The sequence below is a fragment of the Pinus tabuliformis genome, chromosome 1_2 (genome assembly GCF_031772625.1).
Source record: "Pinus tabuliformis cultivar Carrire ecotype Pingquan chromosome 1_2, CPIR1, whole genome shotgun sequence".
In the NCBI taxonomy this organism is placed as follows: Eukaryota; Viridiplantae; Streptophyta; class Pinopsida; order Pinales; family Pinaceae; genus Pinus; species Pinus tabuliformis.
Window position 1 is genome coordinate 722,926,888 of NC_142298.1, and position 25,093 is coordinate 722,951,980.

At 38.0% G+C, this 25,093-nt stretch overlaps 2 protein-coding genes across 2 annotated transcripts; both read right to left on the bottom strand.

Annotated features, from left to right (window-relative positions):
- Window positions 1-11,746: 11,746 nt before the first annotated feature.
- On the bottom strand, window positions 11,747-12,409 carry LOC149207804 (uncharacterized). Its single transcript, XM_089398151.1, has one exon. The coding sequence runs from the start codon at window positions 12,407-12,409 to the stop codon at window positions 11,747-11,749; it is 663 nt and encodes a 220-aa protein (XP_089254277.1).
- A 149-nt stretch (window positions 12,410-12,558) lies between these two features.
- Window positions 12,559-15,377, bottom strand: LOC149207805 (disease resistance protein RPV1-like). Its single transcript, XM_089398152.1, has 4 exons — window positions 15,186-15,377; window positions 13,545-14,311; window positions 12,921-13,064; window positions 12,559-12,817 (listed from the first exon to the last, which is right to left on the bottom strand). Exons 1-4 carry the CDS (start codon window positions 15,375-15,377, stop codon window positions 12,559-12,561), a joined length of 1,362 nt encoding a protein of 453 aa, XP_089254278.1.
- Window positions 15,378-25,093: the final 9,716 nt, after the last annotated feature.

Sequence of the window (25,093 nt, forward strand, 5' to 3'; positions counted from 1 at the left end):
TTAATGCTTCTGTAGGAGTCTTGTAAGCCACGTAAACTAGAATGATTAGCCTGGGATCATTAATTGAGTTCTTGTTGGCCGAGTTGTGGTTTATATTGATGATGCCTGCATTAGTTTGCTCTGCAAGTGGTTCTAGATGAAGAGCTTCCAAGCACACATGCTTGTGTTTCAAATCTTTAGATTCTCTATTACTGTGACATTATAACTTTAATTTTTGCAATTATGATTTTATTGTCTATATGAGTAATCGTTTGCCTGGCTTCATTTTATTGATATCACATGGCATCCAATGCTACAGATTTAGTATTGATCTTGTGAGGTGTGTTTGCACTGAACGCTGGCTGATGCACTGCTTTCCATCATTTTTTATGTATCTTGGGTTGAACCTCCAGTAACAATTCTTGTTATATTTCTCTCTAGTACAATTTCTAAATTTAATGATATCATGTTTTTGACTAAAGAACATCAACAAGGTTTTTAGTACTCAGGAAACAGGTTTAGCTTTTATCTTTGATGAGTCTAAATTTTCTTGGGCAGAATTTGGCAAAAGAAATTGTAAGTTCGAGGCAAGTTGTTCAGTGCCTTTATGAGAACAGGGCACAGCTGAATTCGATATCTATGCACCTTGGAGAAAGTGTTGGTAATTTTTTCTTTACCACTCGTTCTCAAATCATCTTGCATACAGTTTAATCTCTGTTCTGTTATTGAATTTGCAGTTGTTTCTTACTACCTTTATCTGACAACAGCCATTTTTTACTATATAGCAAGCAGTTGCAAGCTAAATATGATATTAACTAATTTGCAGTTGTTGTTTTTATTTCCCTTTTTACAATAGTTGTATACTAAGTTAACACTATCAGGATACATCTATGGGTTGTCCCAGAAACCCACCATTAGCATATATATATATATATATATATATATATATATATATGGGGCCAGGACCATGTGGCAGGTAGCTTGTGAATTGTTATATATATATATATATATAGGGCCAGGACCATGTGGCAGGTAGCTTGTGAACTGTAATATAATTTGTACCACATTTAAAACAACAGATAGTCTTTCAGATACAAGTGACATGCAATAGTGAGAATGGATGATAGTATGATTAAATTTAAGTTTCTGACACAGGGCTGAGCATTGTAAAAGAGTCCTGCTAGACATGAATTAGATTTCCTATGCGTTATATATAAACGGTTTGAAATTTTTAGGATAGCTCATGTGGTGTTACTGGCCATATGAAATTCATATGGACCAAGAAGTTGACGAGGTCAAAATCCATCTCTAAGAGCTTCCCCTGGGATGAATAAGCTTATAGATATCAAATAAGACGCTGTTATTTTACATTTGGCTTTCAACATCCTGTCACGTTCTAAATTTTCCTCCTTCTAAAATTGTTACTTCATTTTCTTCCTTTTTTACTTTGCTCCATACATTGAAGCCAGTTTTGTAGAAAAATAAAGAACTATTGTAAAACAGTTTGATAGTTGATTGAAATGCATAAATTAGAAGTATATTCGCTTAGCCTGATAAGGATTTTTAGAAGAATAAAGTAGAACTGTGTTCTCATTAATCTTTTTCATAGCTACTTCAGATTTTTTAGAAACATAATCCTTGATTTAGTATCCTGATAAGAAGTTGAAGTCAGAGACTGATAAGCAAATGGCACTAGAAAATATTGTATACTATACATCTGCATGAGTTTCTACAACAACTTAGATTTGTACATTGATTTATCATGATTCAGTGACTTGCTTCTATCCCAAACATTACAATGGAATGTGATGATTCATCCTTGATTGGATCGAGAATTGGCATTGCCAAAGCACAATCAGTGGACACCACATCGAGCTAGGATATGTCCGAGGGTAATGTCGGTACTAGATAATTTTCAAGCTTAATTTTTTTGTGGTTAATGCTTTTGCAGGAGTCCTGTAAGCCACGTAAAGTAGAATGATTAGCCTGAGATCATTAATTGAGTTCCTGTTGGCCGAGTTGTGGTTTATATTGATGATGCCTGCATTAGTTTGCTCTGCAAGTGGTTCTAGATGAAGAGCTTCCAAGCACACATTTAAAAGGTTTCCCAATGGTGTCTTAGAAACCCTTATAGAATTTCACAGGGAGACCATCATTCCTTGGATATTATCATGTTTCAAGGAGGGATAAATCTGGGGTTAAGGCCATGACAAGGAATGGTCTGTGTCTCGGCCTTAAACGTGGTTAGTAGGACGCTGTGCACATTCCCACCACAAATTCCACTCAACATAGCCAATAGAACAGGGAAGTAAGTTACACATTTGCTAAGTAATTTTCCTACACTCCAATGGCTTGAGGTGGGAAACTGTAAGCTTAACAATCAATGAGTTTGTCTTTCTCTGTTTTCAGTTTTCAGTTTTGGTATGTGTGTATGTCTACACCGTTGTTCGGCCCATTTTATTTGCCTGCGAGATATATATGTGAACAACCAATTTTATTTTGTTGCCAGATTTAGGGCTGAAGGTGGGCATTTGGAAAAAGATCCATGATTTAGGATTCTTATGAGGTTGTAAATGGAGTAGCAGGTATGCTGTTTTTGTTTACTAATCTCAACAAAATAGGATATTATGTATAGAAAGGAAATATGTATGCATATGGTCCGAGTCTGTGTTTGGGAGAGGTTTAACAGTTATCATTTCTATTTAAGGGAAATGCAGGGTTTGCAAAGCCCATTAGGGTAGTGTTTCTTTAACAACTAATTGCCATCAAGGTAAATATCTCTCTGTACTGCTCTGTGATGTTAATTTTATTTGGCAAAGATCTTTCTGTACTGGTCCGTGTAGTTTTTGCTAGCGGATTTTTGACCCCGTGATTTTATTTTTTAAAACATTGAAATGAACCTTAACTAGGTATCTGAGTTTGTGTTTCTCTAAAATCATCCATATTGATGAACGTCTTCGAGAGGCATTTCCACAACAAAGAAACACTCCTTTCGGTGGTTGTTCCATTATATTGGTTGGTGATCTCGGTCAGCTGCCACCCGTCAAAGACATACCTCTATATGCAGGGACGAGCCACGGAAGCGCACTATGGAACACCTTCAACACAGTCATCAAATTAGACACAATATTTCGTCAACAAGGCGACAACATCGCACAGGTTACTTTAAGGAACATTCTCCAGAACACTAGAGATGTAAATCCAACAATCGACGACTACAACGTACTCACGTCACGCACATATTCCTTTTTATCAGAAGAAGAAATATGTTCATTCCATGATTCCATGCATCTATTTCCAACAAATGCTCAAACAATGGTCCATAATAAGCAAATGATGAAATCTCTAGACACTCCAATCGCAAGATCCATTGTTGAAGACGACAACACATATTCCAGCATTTCCTCAGAAGATGAGCAACTTGAGCGAATTGTATTACTATGCAATGGAAAAAAAGCTATGTTGACTTCCAACCTTTGGGTTTCAGCCGAACTTGTTAATGGTTTCCTCGGAGAAATTGTAACCATCTTTTACAAAGAATCAATTACACCACCACAAATTCCAACATTTGTTGTCATAGATTTTCCCAAATACATCGGGCCTCCTTGGGATGAAAGAAACCCCACTCACTTGCCTATTCCAGCAGTAAAAAGAAATGGACGTGCACAAATTCCACTGAAGATGGCTTGGGCTTTAACCATACATAAATCTCAAGGTATGACACTTCCAAAAGCAATAATTGACATTGGAAAAACAGAATTTCAAGGTCTCACATTCACAGCAATTTCAAGAGTACCTTCTCTACAAGATCTCTGGATTAGCTCCGCATTCAGTTTCGATCATTACAGTAAAATGAAGGACAATAAAAACATTGCTCGCAGAAAACACGCAGAAGAAATTCTCCGTTCAATGCCGCCTCTAGATAATCTGCTCCAACCCATACTTTAACATCACCAAAAGGTTTCCTCCATTTATTTACCTCATTTTATTTCATAACATACTTTTCATATCTTTCAACAACAACCAACTTTAATCAATATTAATAATTAAACAAATATTAGAATGTCTTGATATTATCTATACATCTCATTTTAACATTTTCTTTCTTTTGAAACATGACACATGGACTCAGAAATAACATACCTAAGAAACTACAAGTAGAATGGCAAGCAAAAAATATGCCTCTCCAACTACGCATAAACCTCCAATGGTGTTCAATATGCCAATTATTCACCAGGCATCTTCCACTAACAATATATAAATCCCCATGGAAAAGGTAACTTCATTTCCATTCATTCCAAATTCATTTTAACACAACTCACCTGCAAAGTATTACTAATACATTTCCACAGCTTATTTACATATTACTAATTCTAACAAAATATACATTTTGCAGGTCCATTGCTACTTCTTCAAGTCTTCGATGCCTCCAACATGTTTTGATACAACTTCAAATATGGAATGACAAGCACAATGTTCTTTAGAATATTATATTCTTTCTCGAACCTCTTATGTTACAATTCACTATTTGTATTTTCCATTTTAAACTTAAAAAAGAATGTTTCAAGACCAAATACCATTTTGATGGTTTATGTCTTCACAACTATTTGTATTTTCCATTTCAAACTTAAAAAAGGATGTTACAATTCACTATTTGTTTTTTCCATTTCATACTTAAAAAAGGATGTTTCAAGATCAAATACCATTTTGATCGTTTATGTCCTCACAACTATTTTTTTCTTTCCATTTCAAACTTAAAAAAGTATGTTTCAAGATCAAATACCATTTTGATAGTTTATGTCCTCACAACCAATTCATTGTCAATGGGTTTTAACATATTTTGTTAACAAAATCAATTGATTTTAATGAATATAATACATGTTTTCAATATATCTTCATATTAATTTAATTTCTCGTTTGAATAATGATTTCTTAAATAACCCTATCCAAATCAATATGGATGCCCGGTTGTTGTTCGCATAGATTCATTCGTTTACCTTCACCTTTAACTACCCAATTTTTACCAACTACAAACAAAGGTCTCTAAACAAGTTTATGCGATAATTTATGGCTACTTGCATTCCATTTCAACGGTTTTCGGCATGGCTTCCTCAAATTAAAACTTGGAATCATCGACCCTTGCTTTCAAAAAAACCCACAAAAGCCCATTCACATTTCAATATTCTTCCACACACTATGCCTTACGGAATTTCCTTTGCAACATTAAGTGCAAATGCTAGTTATAAATCATTAGAACGCAATAATTTACAGGACCGTTTTTGTTCTTACACAGTCGCATCGTCATAAAAACAAACAAGAAACGAAATAAAATGTGGAGAATTCTGTATATGGTAGAAATCATTTATGGCGAAATACCTTTGAAGGTATACGACATAGCTATGAATGCAGCCTATAATGAGAAGGTGGCCTCCTGACCACAATTGTAATTGTTGATTGATTTGATCGATTTTAATGACATGGATTAGGTTGGACAACAGCCATCAAGAGAATAACAGTCTTGCTATTGAGCAGGCTTAGTCAAGAGTGTAACAGTCTTGGCTTATCTTTATCTTTATTTTGAGAAGCCTAAGTCATCGAGAGAGTAGCAGTCTTAGCTTATCTTTATATTGAGCAAGTTGTTTAATAAATATCGTGCATGTTGTTGATTTTTATAATATTCTCATATTAAATAAAAAAAATATATGTACATCTCATAACAAGAGTGTCATTCAGTTTTCACCATACTTTGATATTGTAGAATATGTAAATTCTTTCTTCCTAGACATGCTTGGGTATCCACTAGTCCTGAGGTCATGTGATCTCTTCCTCAACTCTGCAGCTAACAACCTTTTCTTTTCCTAGCTGCGCCTAAATATGTTTTCACAAAACCCTTTATGAAATGCCTTCATAATTTAATGATCGATGAACCCTTCTCCAAGTCGTTGGCGCAGCTGCTCAACTGCTTCCACACCCCATTGCAGTTTGGGACACCCTGACACATCTAGCTCCTCCAACGACCTCAAATGCTCAACTGGGGGCATCATTCGTATATTGGAACACTCGCCCACGTAAAGATATTTGAGAGTTGTTAAGTTCCAGACTGAGTTTGGGAGCATATGCAACCTGTAGCAGGCGTACAAGTTAAGACTTCGGAGATTTGTTAAGTCCCCAATCCAATTTTGCAGCGTTTGTAAAGTGGAGCAGCAGCCTAGGTCGAGACTTCTTAGGCTTTTTAAGTTCTCAATCGATTCGGGAGTGTCTTCAAAGTCGAGCAACCGCGCAAGTTAAGATTTCGAAGGCTCGTTAAGTTCCCAATCGAGTCTGGGAGGCCCTGCAAAGTGGAGCAACAACGCAAATTAAGACGTTGGAGGCTCGTTAAGTTCCCAAACAAGTCTGGGAGCATCTGCAAAGTGGAGCACCCCGCCATGTCAAGACATTGCAAGTTCATTAAGTTCCCAACCATGTCTGGAAGCATATGCAACCTTGAGCAGCCGGTCAAGTAAAGCTTTTGAAGGCTTCTTAAGTTCCCAACCGAGTCTGGGAACATCTGCAAATTGGAGCACCCCGCCAAGTCAAGACTCTGAAGCCTTTTTAAGTTCCCAGTAGAGTCAGGAAGCCTTTGCAATGTGGAGCAGACGTTCAAATCCAGATTTTGAAGGTTTGTTAACTTCCCAACTGAGTCTGGGAGCGTCTGCAAATTGTAGCACCCGCACAAGTTAATATTTTGTAGGGTAGTTAAATTCCCAACTGAGTCTGGGAGAATCTGCAAAGTAGAGCACCAGCACAAGTCAAGACTTTGGAGCTTAGCCAAATTCCCAACCGACTCAGGGAGCGCTTGCAAACTGGAGCAGCCGTGCAAGTCCAGACTTTGGAGGCTCGACATGTTCCCAACCATGTCAGGGAGTGCCTGCAAGGTGAAGCACCCACGCAAATCCAGAACTTGGAGGTTCCTTAAGTTCCCAACCGAATCTGGGAGAATTCGCAACGTGGAACACCCATCCAAGTGAAGCCTTTGGAGTCTCGTTAAGTTTCCAACTGCAGCTGGGAGCAAGGTCATTTTTGCACATCATTTTAAGCCCACGTGTTTCAAGGAATACAAATAACAGAATTCGTTTGGCAATGCTTCAAGGTAACTCCCATACAGGAAAAAAATTTCGAGGTCCTTCAGGGTTCCAATGGATTTTGGTAACTTCGAAAGGGGAGCACCAATATACAATTCCCTTAACTGCAGAGGTGCCTGCAATGTTCACATACATTGTTAAAGTGGGTTCGGCCCCATAAATGTGAACCTTTTGGCACTGTGGTAGTGCAATCAATTTTTACAATATGGACAAAAAGAAAAACAACAGTGGTAAAAACACCTAAAAAATAGCATGATTACCTCAGATTCATGTCTCCACAGTGTTTCCAAATGACTCATCTTCTGAACATATAAAACTCGTAGATTCTTTAGTGAAATCCAGGAAGGTAAGGACGAGTACGGGCAATTCTCCCAGCGGAGATATATTAGCTCTGGAAATCTCCCAACACGGAAAACGCGTTCAACCGAATAACCTTCAGCCCTAACCAACTGCAACCTTCTTAGGTTGCAGCGTCCCGCTAGGGTTTCAAAAAATTGTTCAGAACCATTTCCGTTAACCATGCTAACTCCACGAACTTGAATTATTCACCAGGAACCGTTAGAAACTATAAGGACAATATGAGAACTCAAAACTTCAGAGACACAATTTTGATGGGTCAAAGCTATTTTGAATGACAGTAGAAAGATTAAAAATACTTACAACTTATTGTTCAGAAAGACTATCAGTTGGCCGCCAAAGCCGAAGATGAGACCCAGAAGTTTCCTTTGCGAGATCTCTGCCAAGGTCTCTAACCTGGTCGTGCATTCTTATACAGTTTTCACTGTCGACCTCGACCACGCATCTGTTCTCTAGGTTACGAAGACCCAGCCATCCTTCCCAACCGGATCCGTCCAATATTCTGATGACGGTATCCCTGTGTTCTCCAATGAAAAAACAGGCAATGTCTAAGAATATCTGTTTTTCCTCTTTATCCAGGGCGTCATAACTAATTTTAAGTGTGCTTTGAATATCGCTGGGAAGTATTTTGGAGGTTTTGTGCAATTGCGCTCTCCAATATTCTAAATCATATTTTCCACGAAGCAGTAGATAAAAATAATTAAACTTTGAATTAATCAGAAGGAGTTGCAGCTCACAGGTGAATACACCACCTGGAGATTGCACTCAACAAACAAGGAGGAGACTTTCGCTCACATTCACTCTGCCTTACATGAATGAATATTACATATTAAATACATCACTGAAAAATAGGTAGTTGTAAACAACCTCCTAAACTCTAGGAACAACTCCTAAACTAAGAAGATGTGTTACAACCACATAACCATTTCTCTATTATTTCTAACTCCCCCCCTAATGGAGAAAGGGTTATTTTGCACACCTAACATCCCTCTAAATAACTCAAACTTTACTCGCCCTAGAGGCTTAGTAAAAATGTCAGCTAAATTATCACAAGTATTACAATAATCCACACAAATTTCCTTAGACTGTATCTTTTCTCGGACAACGTGAAACTGAGTATCAATGTGTTTAGTATTCTTATGGAAAACTGGATTGTATGCAAGCTTTATTGTGCTTTGATTGTCAGTTTTGATGCTAGTTGCTGCTTTTTGTCCTTCGCCTGCATCACTAAGCAATCTCCTCAACCAAATGGCTTCACATGTAGCTGCACACAACGCCTGGTACTCTGCTTCACATGACGATAATGCTACAGTGCTTTGCTTTTTGCTGCTCCACGAAATAACCCCGGATCCAATACTAAATGCATAACCTGTGATAGATCTACGATCATCCAGGTTGCCTGCCCAATCAAAATCTGAATAACCTGCTAAAGTAACATCAGAAATGTCAGTGTATAAAATACCGTAATTACAAGTACCACTAAGGTACCTCAACACACATTTTGCTGCATTCCAGTGACTATCGAGTGGTCTGGACATAAACTGGCTCAGCACACTAACAGAGTATGCCAAATCAGGCCTCGTTGTCGTAAGATATATCAGATTTCCCATTAGCTGTCTATACAAAGTGGCATCCACCTGTTTCGTGCCATCGTCGCTGCTTAACTTGAGGTTCTGTTGCAATGGTGTTGCTGCTGTTTTACACTGTTCCATTCTGAATCGTTCCAACAGGTTTCTGGCATACTTTCCTTGAGTTAGAAAAGTTTGACCAGAATCTTTCCACACTTCTAGTCCTAGGCAATAATGAAGATCACCAAGGTCTTTCATTTCAAATTCCTGTGACATTTGCTGCTTGATTTCTTTGATTAAACTATTTGCATTCCCTGTTATTATCATGTCATCCACATACAAAGAAATCAAAATGATTTGCCTCTGTTTATTTATCTTGGTGTACAGATTTGGATCATTGAGGCTCCTATGGAAACTATGCTGAACAAAAAATGAATCAATTTTGTCATACCATGACCTGGGTGCTTGTTTCAATCCATAAAGTGCCTTATGGAGTTTACACACTAAATGTTCCTTCCCCTTTTTCACAAAACCAGGAGGCTGTACTAAATATATTTCTTCTTTTAATTCTCCATTCAGAAATGCAGATTTAACATCTAACTGGTGTAGCTTCCATTTATGTTTTGTTGCTAAACAGATTAGCATTCTAATTGTATTAAGTTTAGCTACAGGGGCAAAGGTGTCATCAAAATCAATTCCTTCCTATTGTGAATAACCCTTTGCTACCAGTCTTGCTTTGAATTTTTCTACAGTACCCTCTGCATTTATCTTAGGTTTATACAGCCACTTACAACCTATAGGGGTTCTTCCTTCTGGCAGCTCAACTAAGTCCCAAGTATGGTTTCTATATATGGATTCCATTTCTTCATGCATTGCAGCCCTCCATTCATCTAATCTACTTGCTTCTTCATAATTTGAGGGTTCTACAATATTTAAAATTTTGGACATTAAAGCATAGTCTCTGAATTTTGCAGGTAGTCTAGTCTTTCTACCTGATCTTCTCGGTAAAGGACTCACCTCAACTCTTCCTGTTTCAGCACTGTCTGGGCCTGCATCCTCACTTATTGAGCTATCTACTGCTACTTCTTCTTGTTTTTGCTCCTGCTCCATTTCTTCTTCTTCTTCTTCACTGTTCAGTTCTATCAGAAATGGAATGTGGCTGTCATTGTTAGAGTTTTCCTCTCCATCTCCTATCTGTTCATGAAAAATGACATCTCTGCTTGCAAACACTTTATGAGTCACAGGATTATATAATTTTTATGCTTTATATTCTGTGCCATATCCTACAAATATGCATTTCAAGGCTTTGGGATCTAGCTTTTTCCTATCTGCTTTCGGTATATGAGCAAAAGCTTTAGATCCAAATATTCTCAGATGACCAACTGCTGGTTTGAGTCCAAACAATGCTTCAAAGGGGGTTTTGAAGCCTAGACATTTGGTGGGACTCCTATTCTTTAAATAAACAGCAGTATTAATGGCTTCTGCCCAAAGACCATTAGAAATGCCCTTACCTTGAAGCATACTTCTCGCGCACTCCACAAGGGTCCTGTTCTTGCGTTCTGCTACTCCATTCTGCTGTGGAGTGTGTGGCACTGTAAATTGTTGTATAATCCCATGCTGCTTGCAGAAGTTCATGAACTCATTTAATCTGTATTCCCCCCCTTGATCCGAGCGGAGAACCTTTATCTTCTTTCCTGTTTGGTTCTCTATCATAGATTTGAATTCTTTAAAATATTGGAAAGCTTGACTCTTTTTGCTTAAAAAATACACCCAAGAGAACCTAGTGCAATCATCTATAAACAGTAGAAAGTAGTATGCACCTCCTAAAGACCTAGTCTGCATAGGTCCACAAATATCTGTATGCACTAGTTCTAGGATGTCTCTTTGTTTTCTGTTGTCATGCACAGGGAATTCATCTCTATGCATCTTCCCTAATGCACATCCATCACATTCCAGTTTGATATTATGTAAAGCAGGAAGTCCATCGACCATACCTTTATTTTTAAGCAAGATGAGATCTTGTAGATTGATATGTCCAAATCTCTGGTGCCAGAGATTCTCAGCTGTTGATGTTGCTGCAACCATCGCCTGTCGTGGCATGCTCCTTGCATCCAGTTTATACAAATTCCCCACGCGTACTCCTGTTGCAACTGTCTCCAATTTGCTATCTTGAATGACACATCCATTCTTGAAGAATTGTACCTACATGTCCTGGTCTGTTATCATAGAGACAGAGATCAAATTCTTTTTAATTCCCGGAACATATAGGACATTTTTGAGATGTTTGATATCGCCACTAGGTAGCTTCACAGGAATATCCCCACAACCTTTGATCTCATACCCACTGTCATCACCCAAATAAATTTTGGATCCACATGTAGAATCTTCAAGAAACTCAAAATATTCTCTCTTACCAGTCATGTGCGAGGATGCGCCTGAATCGACATACCATGTATTGTCCTCATCTCCTCTTGATGCTGAAAGTGCACAGTCGACTGTAAATAACCGAAGATCATAGCTGTGGTCTTCCTCTTCTTCAGCAAAACAGCCTTGATGCTTCTTCTGTTTACCTCTCCTTTCATCTGTTTGCCTCTTATAACACTCTCTGATCTGGTGACCAGGCTTTCCACAGTAAAAACAGCTCTTAGCAAAGTTATCATTCATACCTCTAGATGGTCTCTTTTGAAAGGAGTTGACCCCTTTCTGCTGCTGCTGCGGTTGCTAGTGCTGATGTTGGTGCTGGCGCTCCTTTCCTCTGTGCTGTCTTTTCTTTGCCATCAGAGCAAGGTCGTTGCTCTGGGTCTTCAAGTTTTGTCTTCGCCCCTCCTCCTGGAGCAGAATCGCTGTCATCTCATCAAAAGAGGGGGCTTTCTCCCTCGCTGACAACCCTGAGATGAATGTTTGATATTCATCGGTCATCCTGTTCAGTGTGAGGGTAACCAGATCTGAGTCTGATACCTTTTCTCCAATGGATCCCAATTTGTCTTTCAGATCCTTGATTCTGGCTGTGAATCCATCAACAGATTCATTCTCGTTCATCTTTAGTGCATACAATTTTCCTTTGAGTGCGAGAACACGATTTGTGTTCTGTGTCTCATACAGACCCTTGATCGTGCTCCAAATATCTGCGGCCGACTTGCAATCTCGAATATGAGGGATAATGTTGTCTTTGACAGACATCTTCAGTATGACTTTTGCCTTTGTTTCTCTTTTATCCCAATCCTGTTCTTGGGTTGTATTTCCGGATCTCTGCTCATTTCCCAAGACGATCGACCATGCGTTTGCACTTTCCAGCAAGGTTTGCATTTTGAACTTCCAGTTGGAAAAATTCGTTCCATCGAGCTTGCCAGACTCGTGGAGGTATGATTCCAAACTGTTGTTCATTTTCGCACTACTGAACACTCCAATTGGCCACCACCGGGCAAGTCCGATCTGCTACCACCGAACAGATCAGGAACTTCTCTGTGCCACCACCGGGCAAGTCCGATCTGCTACCACCGAACAGATCAGGAACTTCTCTGTGCCACCACCGGTCAAGTCCAATCTGCTGTCTCCAAACAGATCAGGGACTTTATTATGCCACCACCGGGCAAAACCGATCTGTTACCACTGAACAGATCACACAGCTCTGATTCGCCACCACCGGGCAGGTCCGATCTGCTACCACCGAGCGGATCACGGAACCTCACTTCGCCACCACCGGGCAGATCTGATCTGCTACCTTCGAGCTGATCAAGGATCCTCAATTCGCCACCAACGAGCAAATCAAATCTGCTACCACCGAGCAGAAACCTTCACGTGCCTCCACCGGGCAACTCCGATCTGCAACAAGGATTGCAGATTTACAGAAAGAAAGGGCTGGCGCTCTAATCAACGCCAAATCCGCGCTAATTGCGGAAAATGAAAATTCTTGATGTGCAGGAATTTTGGCGCGTTTCTCAGCCACGGATCAGCGCCAATTTTGTCGTTGTTTTCTTTGGCGCGTTTATCAGCTCCAAAACCGCGCCATTCCTCCAAAACACGCGCTAATTGCTGCAATCTTCTCAAAAAAAAAAAAAATTCCGCTCTGAATCTCCGCTCCAACCCTTCCTTCGGCTCAGTGATGATCAGTCATCTGATGCCTTTTCGCTTCAGGTGTTACTGCAGCTCCACCTGATCACACAGCTATCTCTACATGTACTCCTACCACTACAGATGTGTAACTAATGATACATTCTCAAAAGAACAAAGTTAAGGCTACCTCTACCCTAAGCTCTGATACCAAGATAAAAATAATTAAACTTTGAATTAATCAGAAAGAGTTGCACCGCACAGGTGAATACACCACCTGGAGACTGCACTCAACAAACAAGGAGGAGACTCTCGCTCACATTCACTCTGCCTTACATGAATGAATATTACATATTAAATACATCACTGAAAAATAGGTAGTTGTAAACAACCTCCCAAATTCTAGGAACAACTCCTAAACTAAGAAGATGCGTTACAACCACATAACCATTTCTGCATTATTTCTAACTGCAGTCCCCCAAGAACTTTAAGAGATAATGGCAAACCATCGCAGACATTCAAAAACCTTTCAATTACTTTTTCAAATCCTACGTCAGGGTGGGGCTGACCGAAGGCATGCCAGCAAAACAGCGTTTGCCACTGTTGTCGATTGAGGCCTTTTAGTGTGTAAATAGATGACTCTACAATCCCCGAGCTTGTAAGCACATCCTTATTGTGAGAAGTAATCAGAAGTAAACTACCTGGATGAATGGTTTCCTTAATTGGTAAAAATAATGCATCTAGTTGATCAATATGATCAACATCATCCAAAATCAGGAAAACCTTGGTAAAAAATGCGAGATGCCTTTTAATCTCCTCTATGCCTTCATCGACGCTGCTTATTTGTACATTAGACCGAGTCAAATCCTTGATAAGGATACTTTGCAGTGAAGGCAAAGATCTGGATCTGACATCGAATAAAAAGCAGGAGCAATAGTAATTTGATCTTTCTCGGTTGAAAATTTCTTTAGCGAGGGTTGTTTTTCCAACCCCACCAAGACCCACAATTCCCACAATATTAGGCCTCCAGCTTTGCCTCTGTAGAGACACTGTAATTTCCACATCTTTTACTTTGTCGTTCAGGCCAGATGGATATTTAGCAACATTTAGAGGCGGTCTGCGAACTTTCTGCAAAACTTGCTGGACGAGCATATCTAGGAGCTGCCCCTCATCACTGAAATTCAGACAATAAAATGGCCGATAAGTAACGTTTGCAAAAACCAAAAAACCATAAACCTATAAAAACCAAAAACGGAAAACTGAAAGTGTATTTTTTGGTATATTGTTTGTGATATTTCAAATGGGTTAAAGATTTTGTTAAATTTACAGATTTGAGTTGTATAAGTCGTATAATTTAAATTATTCAGAAGTAAGAAATACATTTTAAATCATCAAAATTCAGAAGATTATTCACAATTATATTTTAAAAAACCCGAAAAAAAAAACAAAATTTTTTACTGACAATTATATATAATCTCATTGACAATTATATCACCTTACTGTATTTCTATCAAAAAAAACCCAAAATATAAAATAGTTTTATAACTAACAAAACCAATCTAAAAACTAAAATAGTTAAAAAACACTCACTCAAAGACAGAAATAGCCAGACTAAAAAAACCAAAACATAAAATAGTTAGAAAGCACTCGCTCAAAAGAAATGGAAGCCTTACCCGTTACATGCGTTCAGCTCAAAGCCGCTTATTTGTGAAACATCAAAAAGAGCTTTCCTCCATTTTTCAATAGTTGCAGAGTCATGTCGTGGCTTCTTTTTATTGTTTCGAGAATCGAATGTTGTCTTCCTTTGGAGTGTGCGCAGGGATTGGGCATACACTCCATTTCGGCGCCGGCTGCAAAGGATGATGCATAGGATGATACTCAAGAGAGCACATGGGAGTAATCTTAATAGGATGCTCAAGGGGATACAGATCAGGATACACAGCAGGAGGCTCAGGGTTTGAGCAGACAGTCTTTCTCCGCCCCGCGTCCACCTAAGCTCTGAAGGTTCAACATTGAAGAAGACCGGAAGAATGGTTGATCCTGACTCCAAGACGAGTAGGAGTTCATTGAGACACCAATGTGAATTTGCATATCCTGGAGAAAAAATTACCACATGAACCGAGGCTGTTCGAATGGCCCCTTCGATTTGAGGAGTCATCCTCTCCCCCTCTTGCAATTCCTGCCGGTCCAAAAACACCCTCAATCCATGTAGAGTAAGGCGACGGTAGATATGGCTGGCCAGGCCTTTCTTGACGTCGGGACCGCGGTGACTTATGAATACATCATAGACATAGGTGTTCATATAGCCATGTGAGGTGCATGTGGAGGAGGATGCCAAAGCTGTAGGGTCAGGATCTGGTGTCAAGTTAAGTTCTGCCATCGAATACAGAATAACGAAGAGCGTCCAAAATATTGGGAATGAGCGGTCGAGCACAGTATTTTCGTCTGAGCGATCTCATAAGAACAAAGAACCGACCCACTACGCCTTTGGTACTCCGCCTGCATAGAATAACTCAAGACTGAGCCAAACGATTGAAAACCAAACAGGAGTGATATCTGACAGAGTTCCGTGTTTCTTGTTTCGTTGACCTATCTCCTCCGTAGGGAATGAATCCGCCTCTCACCTCCTCATATACATAAACGAAATTAATTATCTTTCTAATTTCTCTAAATTATGGGCAATACCACTTGTTTTTGCTTTCCTTTATATATTATAAGGGAAAAACAATAATTTTTTTGTTTATTTATTAATTTTGCTGGCCTTTTAGTTTAATAAAATATTTAAATGTTATGATGTATTGTATGTATATGATAAAATTATTGTTTTATAAATATTTGTTTAATTTTTTAATATAACTGAATTTATTTTAAGTAGATAAAGGTTATATATATAATTGACATTGAAGAGAATGATAATAAGTTAATAATTATTTATTTAATATTAAATGATGATAATTTTTTAATATAATGTTCATATTATAGTACACATGTCACGTTATTAGAGTATAGATTGATATAATGAAAGTTGTACAAATTGTACACATGTTATTTTTACATATTTTTTTCAAATTTATATTTTTTAAATTTATATTTTTAAAATTTATATTTTTTTTTTTTTTTTTGTAAATTAAAAAATAAAACAAATAAAAATTGTCTATTCAATATTTTACATAGTAGTTAATAATAGAAGACACAAAAGTCAATTGTTGCCATCATTATACAATAAGAGGGAAGACATTTCAACCAATCATATTTGAAATAGCTAGAAATAGATTTTATTTAAAAATAATAAATTTAATTTCATAATGTTAAATTTTGAATAGATTTAATTTTTTTTAGTGAAAGAAAAATTAATAGCAAATCAATAAAAAACTAAATATAATAATCATTGAAAACGCTAGATTAGTGAAATGATATTTTAATAACTCCAATTTTTTTTACTTATAAATTTATTATATTAAATTAAATATAATGATTTACAATATTATAATAACAAAGAATATAAAATATAAAATATAATTATAAGTAATTATTTAATATAAAGTATAACTCTAAATAGTTATTATTAATAATGATAATAAGATGTATGTATTAATTAATTTTATAAGTTAAAAATGGAAATGGAAATATGAAATAATATTGAGTATCTCAAATATTTATATATTCATAATTATTTTAAATTATATTTATTCATTTATAATTACTTTTAATTATATATTTCTATTACTTTCAATTATGTAGCTTTAAGGGTGAGCTTACTTAATTTTAGTTAGTTAGTTAAGGGTTAGCTCGAGTCTAGTTGTAAGCATCTCGCTAATGGGAGGTCACCTGTCACGCCCTCACGCCTGCGGTAGTCTTTCAACTGCTCTTGGTGAGGTGCGGCACAACCAAACACTTTCTTTTCACCAATACTTATGTTCATGGACTACGCCTAACCACTTGTGCTACTTAGTTTGTGTTTCTCAACTAAGTATTATTATTATTCCTTTATACCAATGAACACCCATACACATTCATTATCAACAACAATTATACATGAAGAACAAAATTGCACAGTATAAAGGGAGGGGCAACTCCCTGAACAATTAGTCTGCCCGAATATAATATATTAATCAACTTTTCAATGTTGCAAAGCTTTACAGGTATACTTGGGAAACACCAAGTTTCATACTTAGCTGATTTTACAATATTCCACACCTTCGTGTGTCAACCAAAGTTCCTTGCCCAAGCAGGGTGGGCGCACCCTCACATGAGCTGCCAACCGCTCGTCAACCGAACTTTGTTTCGACGGGCAGACGACCTCACCCAGGCAACCCTTCACACTTCGCACGGTGGGCGGGCGACTTACTCAAGTCACTTGAAGACACCTTCGTTTACTTCTACATGGTGGACGGGCGACTCACCTGAGTCTTCACCCGTGCTTTCACCCAAACGCTGGGCACCTTCACCCGCACCCTCAACCGAATGGCGAATGACCTCCTACCCACGCCTTCACCCGAAACAACTTCGTGCGATGTTCATCGTGCGGCCTTGCCCAAGGATGGGCGCATAGAGCTGCGCCTCCTCTTACTGCGGCTTCACCTTACTTTGCACCTCCTCTTGTATGCATAGATGAGAGTGTTCGAATTGAATGACTCTTCGCTACAAAACTTCGTTGTATATATATGGATGGTAGGGCGAGTCGAGCTGCCCAAGCCGACTCATCCACCATGTGTTGAACGCCCCTACATACTTCGCAAACTTGCCATCATCGTCGGTCGGCCTTTGTCCAAGTCGTAGGTCGGCCCGTGGGTTGAGCCAATGCTCCCCATGCCATATAAACTCCATCGCTTCACTTCCTCATGCGCATTATTATTATGTCCTTCGCACATTTCTGTCCAAGCTCGCATTTCATCCATGTCTCCAACTCGCTCGTTCACCAAGTCAAGTCGCACTTCACTCGGGCGGTTATGCCAAGAACCGCAGGTCCTTACATCCTCCTCCAATTGAAGTCGTTATCGTCCTCGAAAACACCCCATCCTAGTATCCATCCACCAAGATCATCATCAATAATTGTCTCATCCTTGGTCCGTGATATCAACTCCTCCACATACTGCAAACATCCCTGCAACATATGTAGAACCATCATCTCCATCATGTGTCGTCCCATCCTGTGAACTGTCATCCTCCCTACCTGCCTAATGTCAACATCTCTCTGGTACACTGCTAGCCCCCATGACTTGAACTAGTCGGGTGATCAGTCCAACTGTCACGCTCAAATCATAAGAATGTCCATCCTTATGCCTTCACCAGTCTATCTCGGATTCTGCCACATCCTGGACTCACCAAGAATCTCTCCCATGCTCATGTCCGTGGAAACTCCATCCCATTTGTAACCTTTCATGATGCTAATTCTGAACCATTCCCACACCATCTGTCATACCTGCTCAACCTGTTTTAAGGACTCACTGCCATGAGCAGCTAACAATGAGCCCCATCTTTTATGTCATCTAAGAAGATGTAGAGGGAGTAGAGCCTGAAGGCTCACCCTCACTATTAAGTTTAATCCATCTGTCAGGATCCTCTATCTCCATCCTCTATAGATATACAACCCGATCCTCCTCTCGGACATTCGGTCTCACATAAACCTCCTCATCATCATCATCCTCCACTTCTTCTAGCCTTCTTGACAAATCCAAGATACTATCAGATAGTGTCTTGATAACCAATGACTGCTCGGTAAGCTTTGTCTCAACAGTAGACAACCGCTTACTCATGTCTTCCATGTGCTTCTCATCCTCCATCTGCATCACTGCCAGTTTACAATCAGGCTTTGTCACACCAATGGTTGGAACACCAATGGGTACATCTTCCCTTCCATCGTAAATGTACAGCTTCTTCAAATGAGGAACAATCATAGCATTATATTGTTTCAAGAATTCCATCCCTAATACAGCCTCATAGTCATCAATCTGCACTATAGTGAAGTCGACTTTCCCGGTCCACTCACCTAGTGTTGTGTCCACTCTTTCAGCTATACCAAGTACCGAATCAGGAGGAGAATTCACTGTCTTCATTTGTGCCTTCACTGGTACAAATTTTAGCCCAATTCTTCTCGCAACATCTTCACTCATGAAGTTATGAGTAGCTCCACTATCTACCATAGTAAGTACCTCCATACGACCAATCTTCATCCGAACATACTCCAAGCAGTTCCTTTCAGGATCTCTCTAAGAGACCACTTCCGTAGCAGCAGCAGCTCCAAGAATGTGCATCATCCCCACAGAAGGTTCTTCTTTCCTCGTATTAGATTGTGCAATAGTGGCCACTTTCAGTCTAGAAGGGAAATTCTTCACCGTATGTGGTTCAACACAAATCCAACACTTCAATGGCTTCTTCATCTTTGACTTCTCATCCAATTTCGAAGCATCATCTTTCTTCTTTTCTTTCAGCTTATCGAACTTCTTCTTCCTCTAATTAGAAGTTTCATCATAATTCTCCACCAGTCGATCTATAGCAGCAAAAGCTTCCTCAAGTGTCTTAATCTTCTGCCTCTTCACTTCATTGCATACCCAAGATTTCAATCCAATAATGAAGTTGAACACCTTGTCCCTCTCCGCCATGTCAGGAAGTTCCAAAACCACACTTGCAAACTCCCCCTGATATGTCTATAGGTTCCCTGTCTACTTAATAAACTTAATCTTCATCCTTGCTTCCCACATTTCATCCTGAGGACTAAAATGAGCCTACAAAGCTTTCTTCATATCATCCCAAGAAGTAATGTCATCAGCATTGCCATTGGCAATCTGATCCATCTGTCTTCTCCACCACATCTTAGTATCTTTTGTCAAGAATGGAGCAGCCACCTTCACCGTTGTCTCATCATCAGATAGACCCAAGCGTTCCAAGTATTGCTCCATATCCCAGAGAAAGTTACCAAGAGTCTTATGCTTGTTGTACCATCATAAGATTCCGGTTCCTTAACTTTCACATGAGACACTTCTCCACCTGAGTTATGTCCCACGGCCTTCTTCAACATTGCGATCTCATCATTTGCACCATCAAGAGATTTCTACAAGTTCAATATCTCTGCCAGACCTTTATCCCTTGCTTCTCCAATCTCCTTGACTTCAATTTCAAGTTGTGTAAACTTAAGATCAATGTACTCATGCCGAGTCCAGACTTCATCAAACTCTTCCCTCATCTACACATGATTCTCTAGTTCCTTCATGACTAGATCCATCTTTGTAGTCCAGTAAGATTCCAATGCCTCCATTCTCTCTAGTATCTTATTTATAAAAGCCTCGGTCGCATTGTAGCTAGATTCACCCGCCATCTCTGCTTCCTTCTTCCTTCTTTGTGATCGAGTATCAACCATTCACCAACTTTACCTGTACCTTGCAAACTGAACCAGTTCTTGTTCCACTTGTGTGATACCAACTTCCTTCACTTGCAAGTACCTTCTTCACTGTCATCAACTTCCAAGTGTATGCATACCTGCACTTCGTCACAAGCAACCCTGCTCTAATACCACCTGTCAAGGTGTGTATCAGCTCTTCACTGTCGACCCAATCAGCTACCTGATTAGCTCTGATACCACCTGTCACGCCCCCAGGCCTGCGGTAGTCTTTCAACCACTTTTGGCAAGGTGCAGCACCACAAAACACTTTCTTTTCACCAATACTTATGTTCATGGACTACGCCTAACCACTTGTCCTACTTAGTTTGTGTTTCTCAACTAAGTATTATTATTATTCCTTTATACCAATGAACACCCATACACATTCATTATCAATAGCAATTATAGATGAAGAACACAATTGCACAGTATAAAGGGAGGGGCAACTCCCTGAACAATGAGTCTGCCCGAATATAATATATTAATCAACTTTTTAATGCTACAAAGCTTTACAGGTATACTTGGGAAACACCAAGTTTCAGACTTACCCAATTTTACAATATTCCACACCTTCGTGTGTCAACCAAAGTTCCTTGCTCGAGTTGGGCGGGCGTGCCCTGACACGAGCTGCCAAACGCTCCTCAACACAACTTTGTCTCGACGGGCGGGCGATCTCACCCAAGTCACCCTTCACACTTCACACGTAGAGTAGGCGACTTACCCAAGTCACCCGTAGACACCTCCGTTTACTTATGCACAACGGGTCGACGACTCACCCGAGTCTTCACCCGCGCCCTCAACTGAATGGCAGGCAACTTCCTACCCATGCCTTCACCCGATACAACTTCATGCGATGTTCATCGTGCGGCCTTGCCCAAGGATTGACGCATAGAGCTGCGCCTCCTCTTGCTGTGGCTTCACCTTACTTCGCACCTCCTCTTGTATGCGTATATGAGAGCGTTCGAATTGAATGAGAGTTGTACAAATTGTACACATGTTATCTTTACATATTTTTTAAATTATTTTTTTTGTAAATTAAAAATAAAACAAATAAAAATTATCTATTCAATATTCTACATAGTAATTAATAATAGAGGACACAAAAGTCAATTCTTGCCATCATTATACAATAAGAGGGGAGACATTTCAACCAATCGTATTTGAAATAGCTAGAAATAGATTTTATTTAAAAATAATAAATTTAATTTCATAATGTTAAACTTTGAATAGATTTAAATTTTTTTAGTCAAAGAAAAATTAATAGCAAATAAATGAAAAACTGAATATAATAATCATTGAAAATGCTAGATTAGTAAAATGATATTTTAGTAACTCCAAATTTCTTTACTTATAAATTTATTATATTAAATTAAATATAATGATTTACAATATTATAATAATAAAGAATATAAAATATAAAATATAATTAGAAGTAATTATTTAATATAAAGTATAATTATAAATAGTTATTATTAATAATCATAATAAGATGTATGTATTAATTAATTTTATAAGTTAAAAATGGAAATGGAAATATGAATTAATATTGATTATCTCAAATATTTATATATTCATAATTATTTTAAATTATATTTCTTCATTTATAATTACTTTTAATTATATATTTCTATTACTTTTAAATATGTAGCTTTAAGGGTGAGCTTACCTAATTTTAGTTAATTAGTTAAGGGTTAGCTCGAGTCTAGTTGTAAGCATTTCGCTAATGGGAGGTCACCAATCTCTTGGGGTTAGGTTAGTCAAATAAGTAGCCTGGTTTTAAAGTAATCCCTTGGGGTGGATCTCCATGTGATTATTTAAGTGAAAGTAGAGGTAATTGATCTCCCATGTCCATGAACCACATTAAAAATATACTTTTAATTATATAATTTAAATAATTATATGATATTTATTTTTTGCTCATTAATTTATAGAAAATTTAAATCAATAATTTATTATAAGGAATACATTTTTGTTAAGAGTACATACATTTAGCATCAACCTAAAACCTTATAAGCTATTGTATAATATTTATTAAGTTTTTTGTTTGTTTGTAAGTTTGGGGGGATTACATCTTTATCATGTCCAATATATCACTCCTATGTACAAAGCACACAATCACCATCTATCCAAAACCCTATGAACCATTTAAAGTTAAATTTTATATAATATTAATCAAATAAAATAAATTTTAATTTATTTTAATAAATTAAAAAATAAAATATATTTAAATTTATTTTAATAAATTAAAATATAAAATATATTTTTAATTTCAATTTTAATTAAACTTAATAATTTTTTTAATGTAAATTAATGATACACTAATTTAAATCTAATTATATTTTAAATTAAAAATAATTTACATTTCCATTTAAATTCATCCTATTTCATTTTAACCTTTAAAAATAACATCATACTTTATTTTAATCATAACCTATATCTAATATTAACTTAAAAATGATATAATTTTCCATCTAAATTAATTATTCTTTATTTTGATCCTAAACTTGAAAATAACGTTAAGCCATCCTCAAGGTAAAACTTTCTCTAATGCAACTAGACATAGGATTCTGACTTATATGTAATGCAAATTTTGCAGATTGCCAAATTCCTAGTTTTGCCTCCGAATGACTTGTGCTCTTCTGTCACAAGGATTGAGTAATTACAAGCTTTGTGTGAACTTTCCAGTTTTGCTTCCCAAGAAATTTTGTTTTTGAGCAACTAAGCTATGAGAATTTATATGAAAGAAATTTCAGTTAAGACCAACTTTTAGGATTTCCCATGGCACGGGGGTTAGGGATTATGCACCTATCTAACTGAGATTGTTGTGAATGTCTTCGAGAATTGTATAGACATTAAAATAGTACAAAGAGGCAATCTCCTAAAATTGGTTACTAATGGTGGGATCTAATCACCAAGGCAACTTCCCTCCATATACAAGCAACTATACGACCCAGACCTTGTGGTTATGCCACAATCACCTATCGAAAGCGTTTATGTGTGTATTTACATTAAAAACATGAACTATACAAAAACTTGTAATACAAAGGAATACACAGGAAACCTGCTCTGAACACATAAGTCAGACTTCAAATGCATTAAAACCGCATATACAAATCTCTCGGGTCTGCTAATACCAAACCTCTCCGCTTTATTCTCCGCCGTTGATCTGCTACTCAATCTGACGGTTTACACTTCATCTGATCTGACCAAACAGTTCACTCAATCTCAACCGTTCAATCAACCCCGCTTGATCTAATGGTTGACATCAATATAGGGTGGACCACTTGCATGATGGTTACCGGCTCGATAAAGCAGTTTTTTCTCTCTCCTTTGCTGCTACGTGTCGATTGATGTGTGGAATCAGGTGACTACCCTAAATTTCCACTTACCACCTTTTGGCTGCCTGATATTCCGCTTACTGCTTATGGAAATCGCCTTCCGCCGATTAACGCCTATACTTCTATGTCATGCGATGACCATAGATCTCCTACCATCGACAGCTCCTCCGGATTCCTCTTCCGCTAAAGCTTAAACTCATCTCCACCATTCATCTCTTAACTCAGTCCTATGTGACTTAATCTTAGCCGCTCAATTCCTTCAACCTCATCCGTTGATCTCCAAGATCCAACAGTCACTATGTATTGATCCGTCTATGCCTCTTGGACTTGATCCCGCTTGTATTTGGTTAATTTACACTTTAACATAGTTCCTCTCCCATTCTCTGTTTCACAACCACAACTCCATATATAAACTCTCTGGGATATCTTTGATTGACAACTGGGTTTTAAATTGGTTCAAACACTGTTATTAACACTAAGGACCCCAACTATGCTTGAACGCTGTGATTTATAACTTAAGACATAAAGACATAGAAGAATGCTCAAATTGTTCCTTAGGCAAATATACAGAGACAAGTGAAGGGTTTCAAAAGAAATAACACATTCATGAACAAAGAATTATTTATTCAATACAATACAGTTACAGGGTCTCACCCTCTGGCTCGATTACAAAAATAAAGAAACCCCTTGTTTCTTTCTTGAAATCCTCGCTCTCTCTTACTCGACTCCAACCTAGCTAACCTCTTTCTCCTAATATTTAGCTAATCTCTTTAGCTAATCTAGCTATCCCCTGAATTATACGAAAAGACTATATTTATACAAAAGTGGATTCATGAATCAATTTTGGTTTAGATCCAGAAATCTCTTGCTCTCTCCTAAGGAATCTCTTCAACTCCACTCTTTTCTAAAACAAATGCTAAATTAAGTTTTCAAATCCCTCATATCCTATTTAAAACCAAGTAAATGTAATTGCTTGGCCTGATCTCCACACAGGAAGGATCAATCAACGACTATGCCCTTCTCTCATATTTGACAATAAATAAACACTCTCACACATTTAAATAAATAACGGTTGACATCAATATCGGGTGGACCACTTGCACGATGGTTACCTGCCAGATAAAGTGGTTTTCTCTCTCCTCTGCTGCTACGTGTCAATTGATGAGTGGAATCGAGTGACTACCCTAAATTTCCACTTACCACTTTTTGGCTGCCCGATATTCTGCTTATTGCTTATGGAAACCGCCTTCCATCGATTAACGCATGCGCTTCTATGTCATGCGATGACCGTAGATCTCCTAC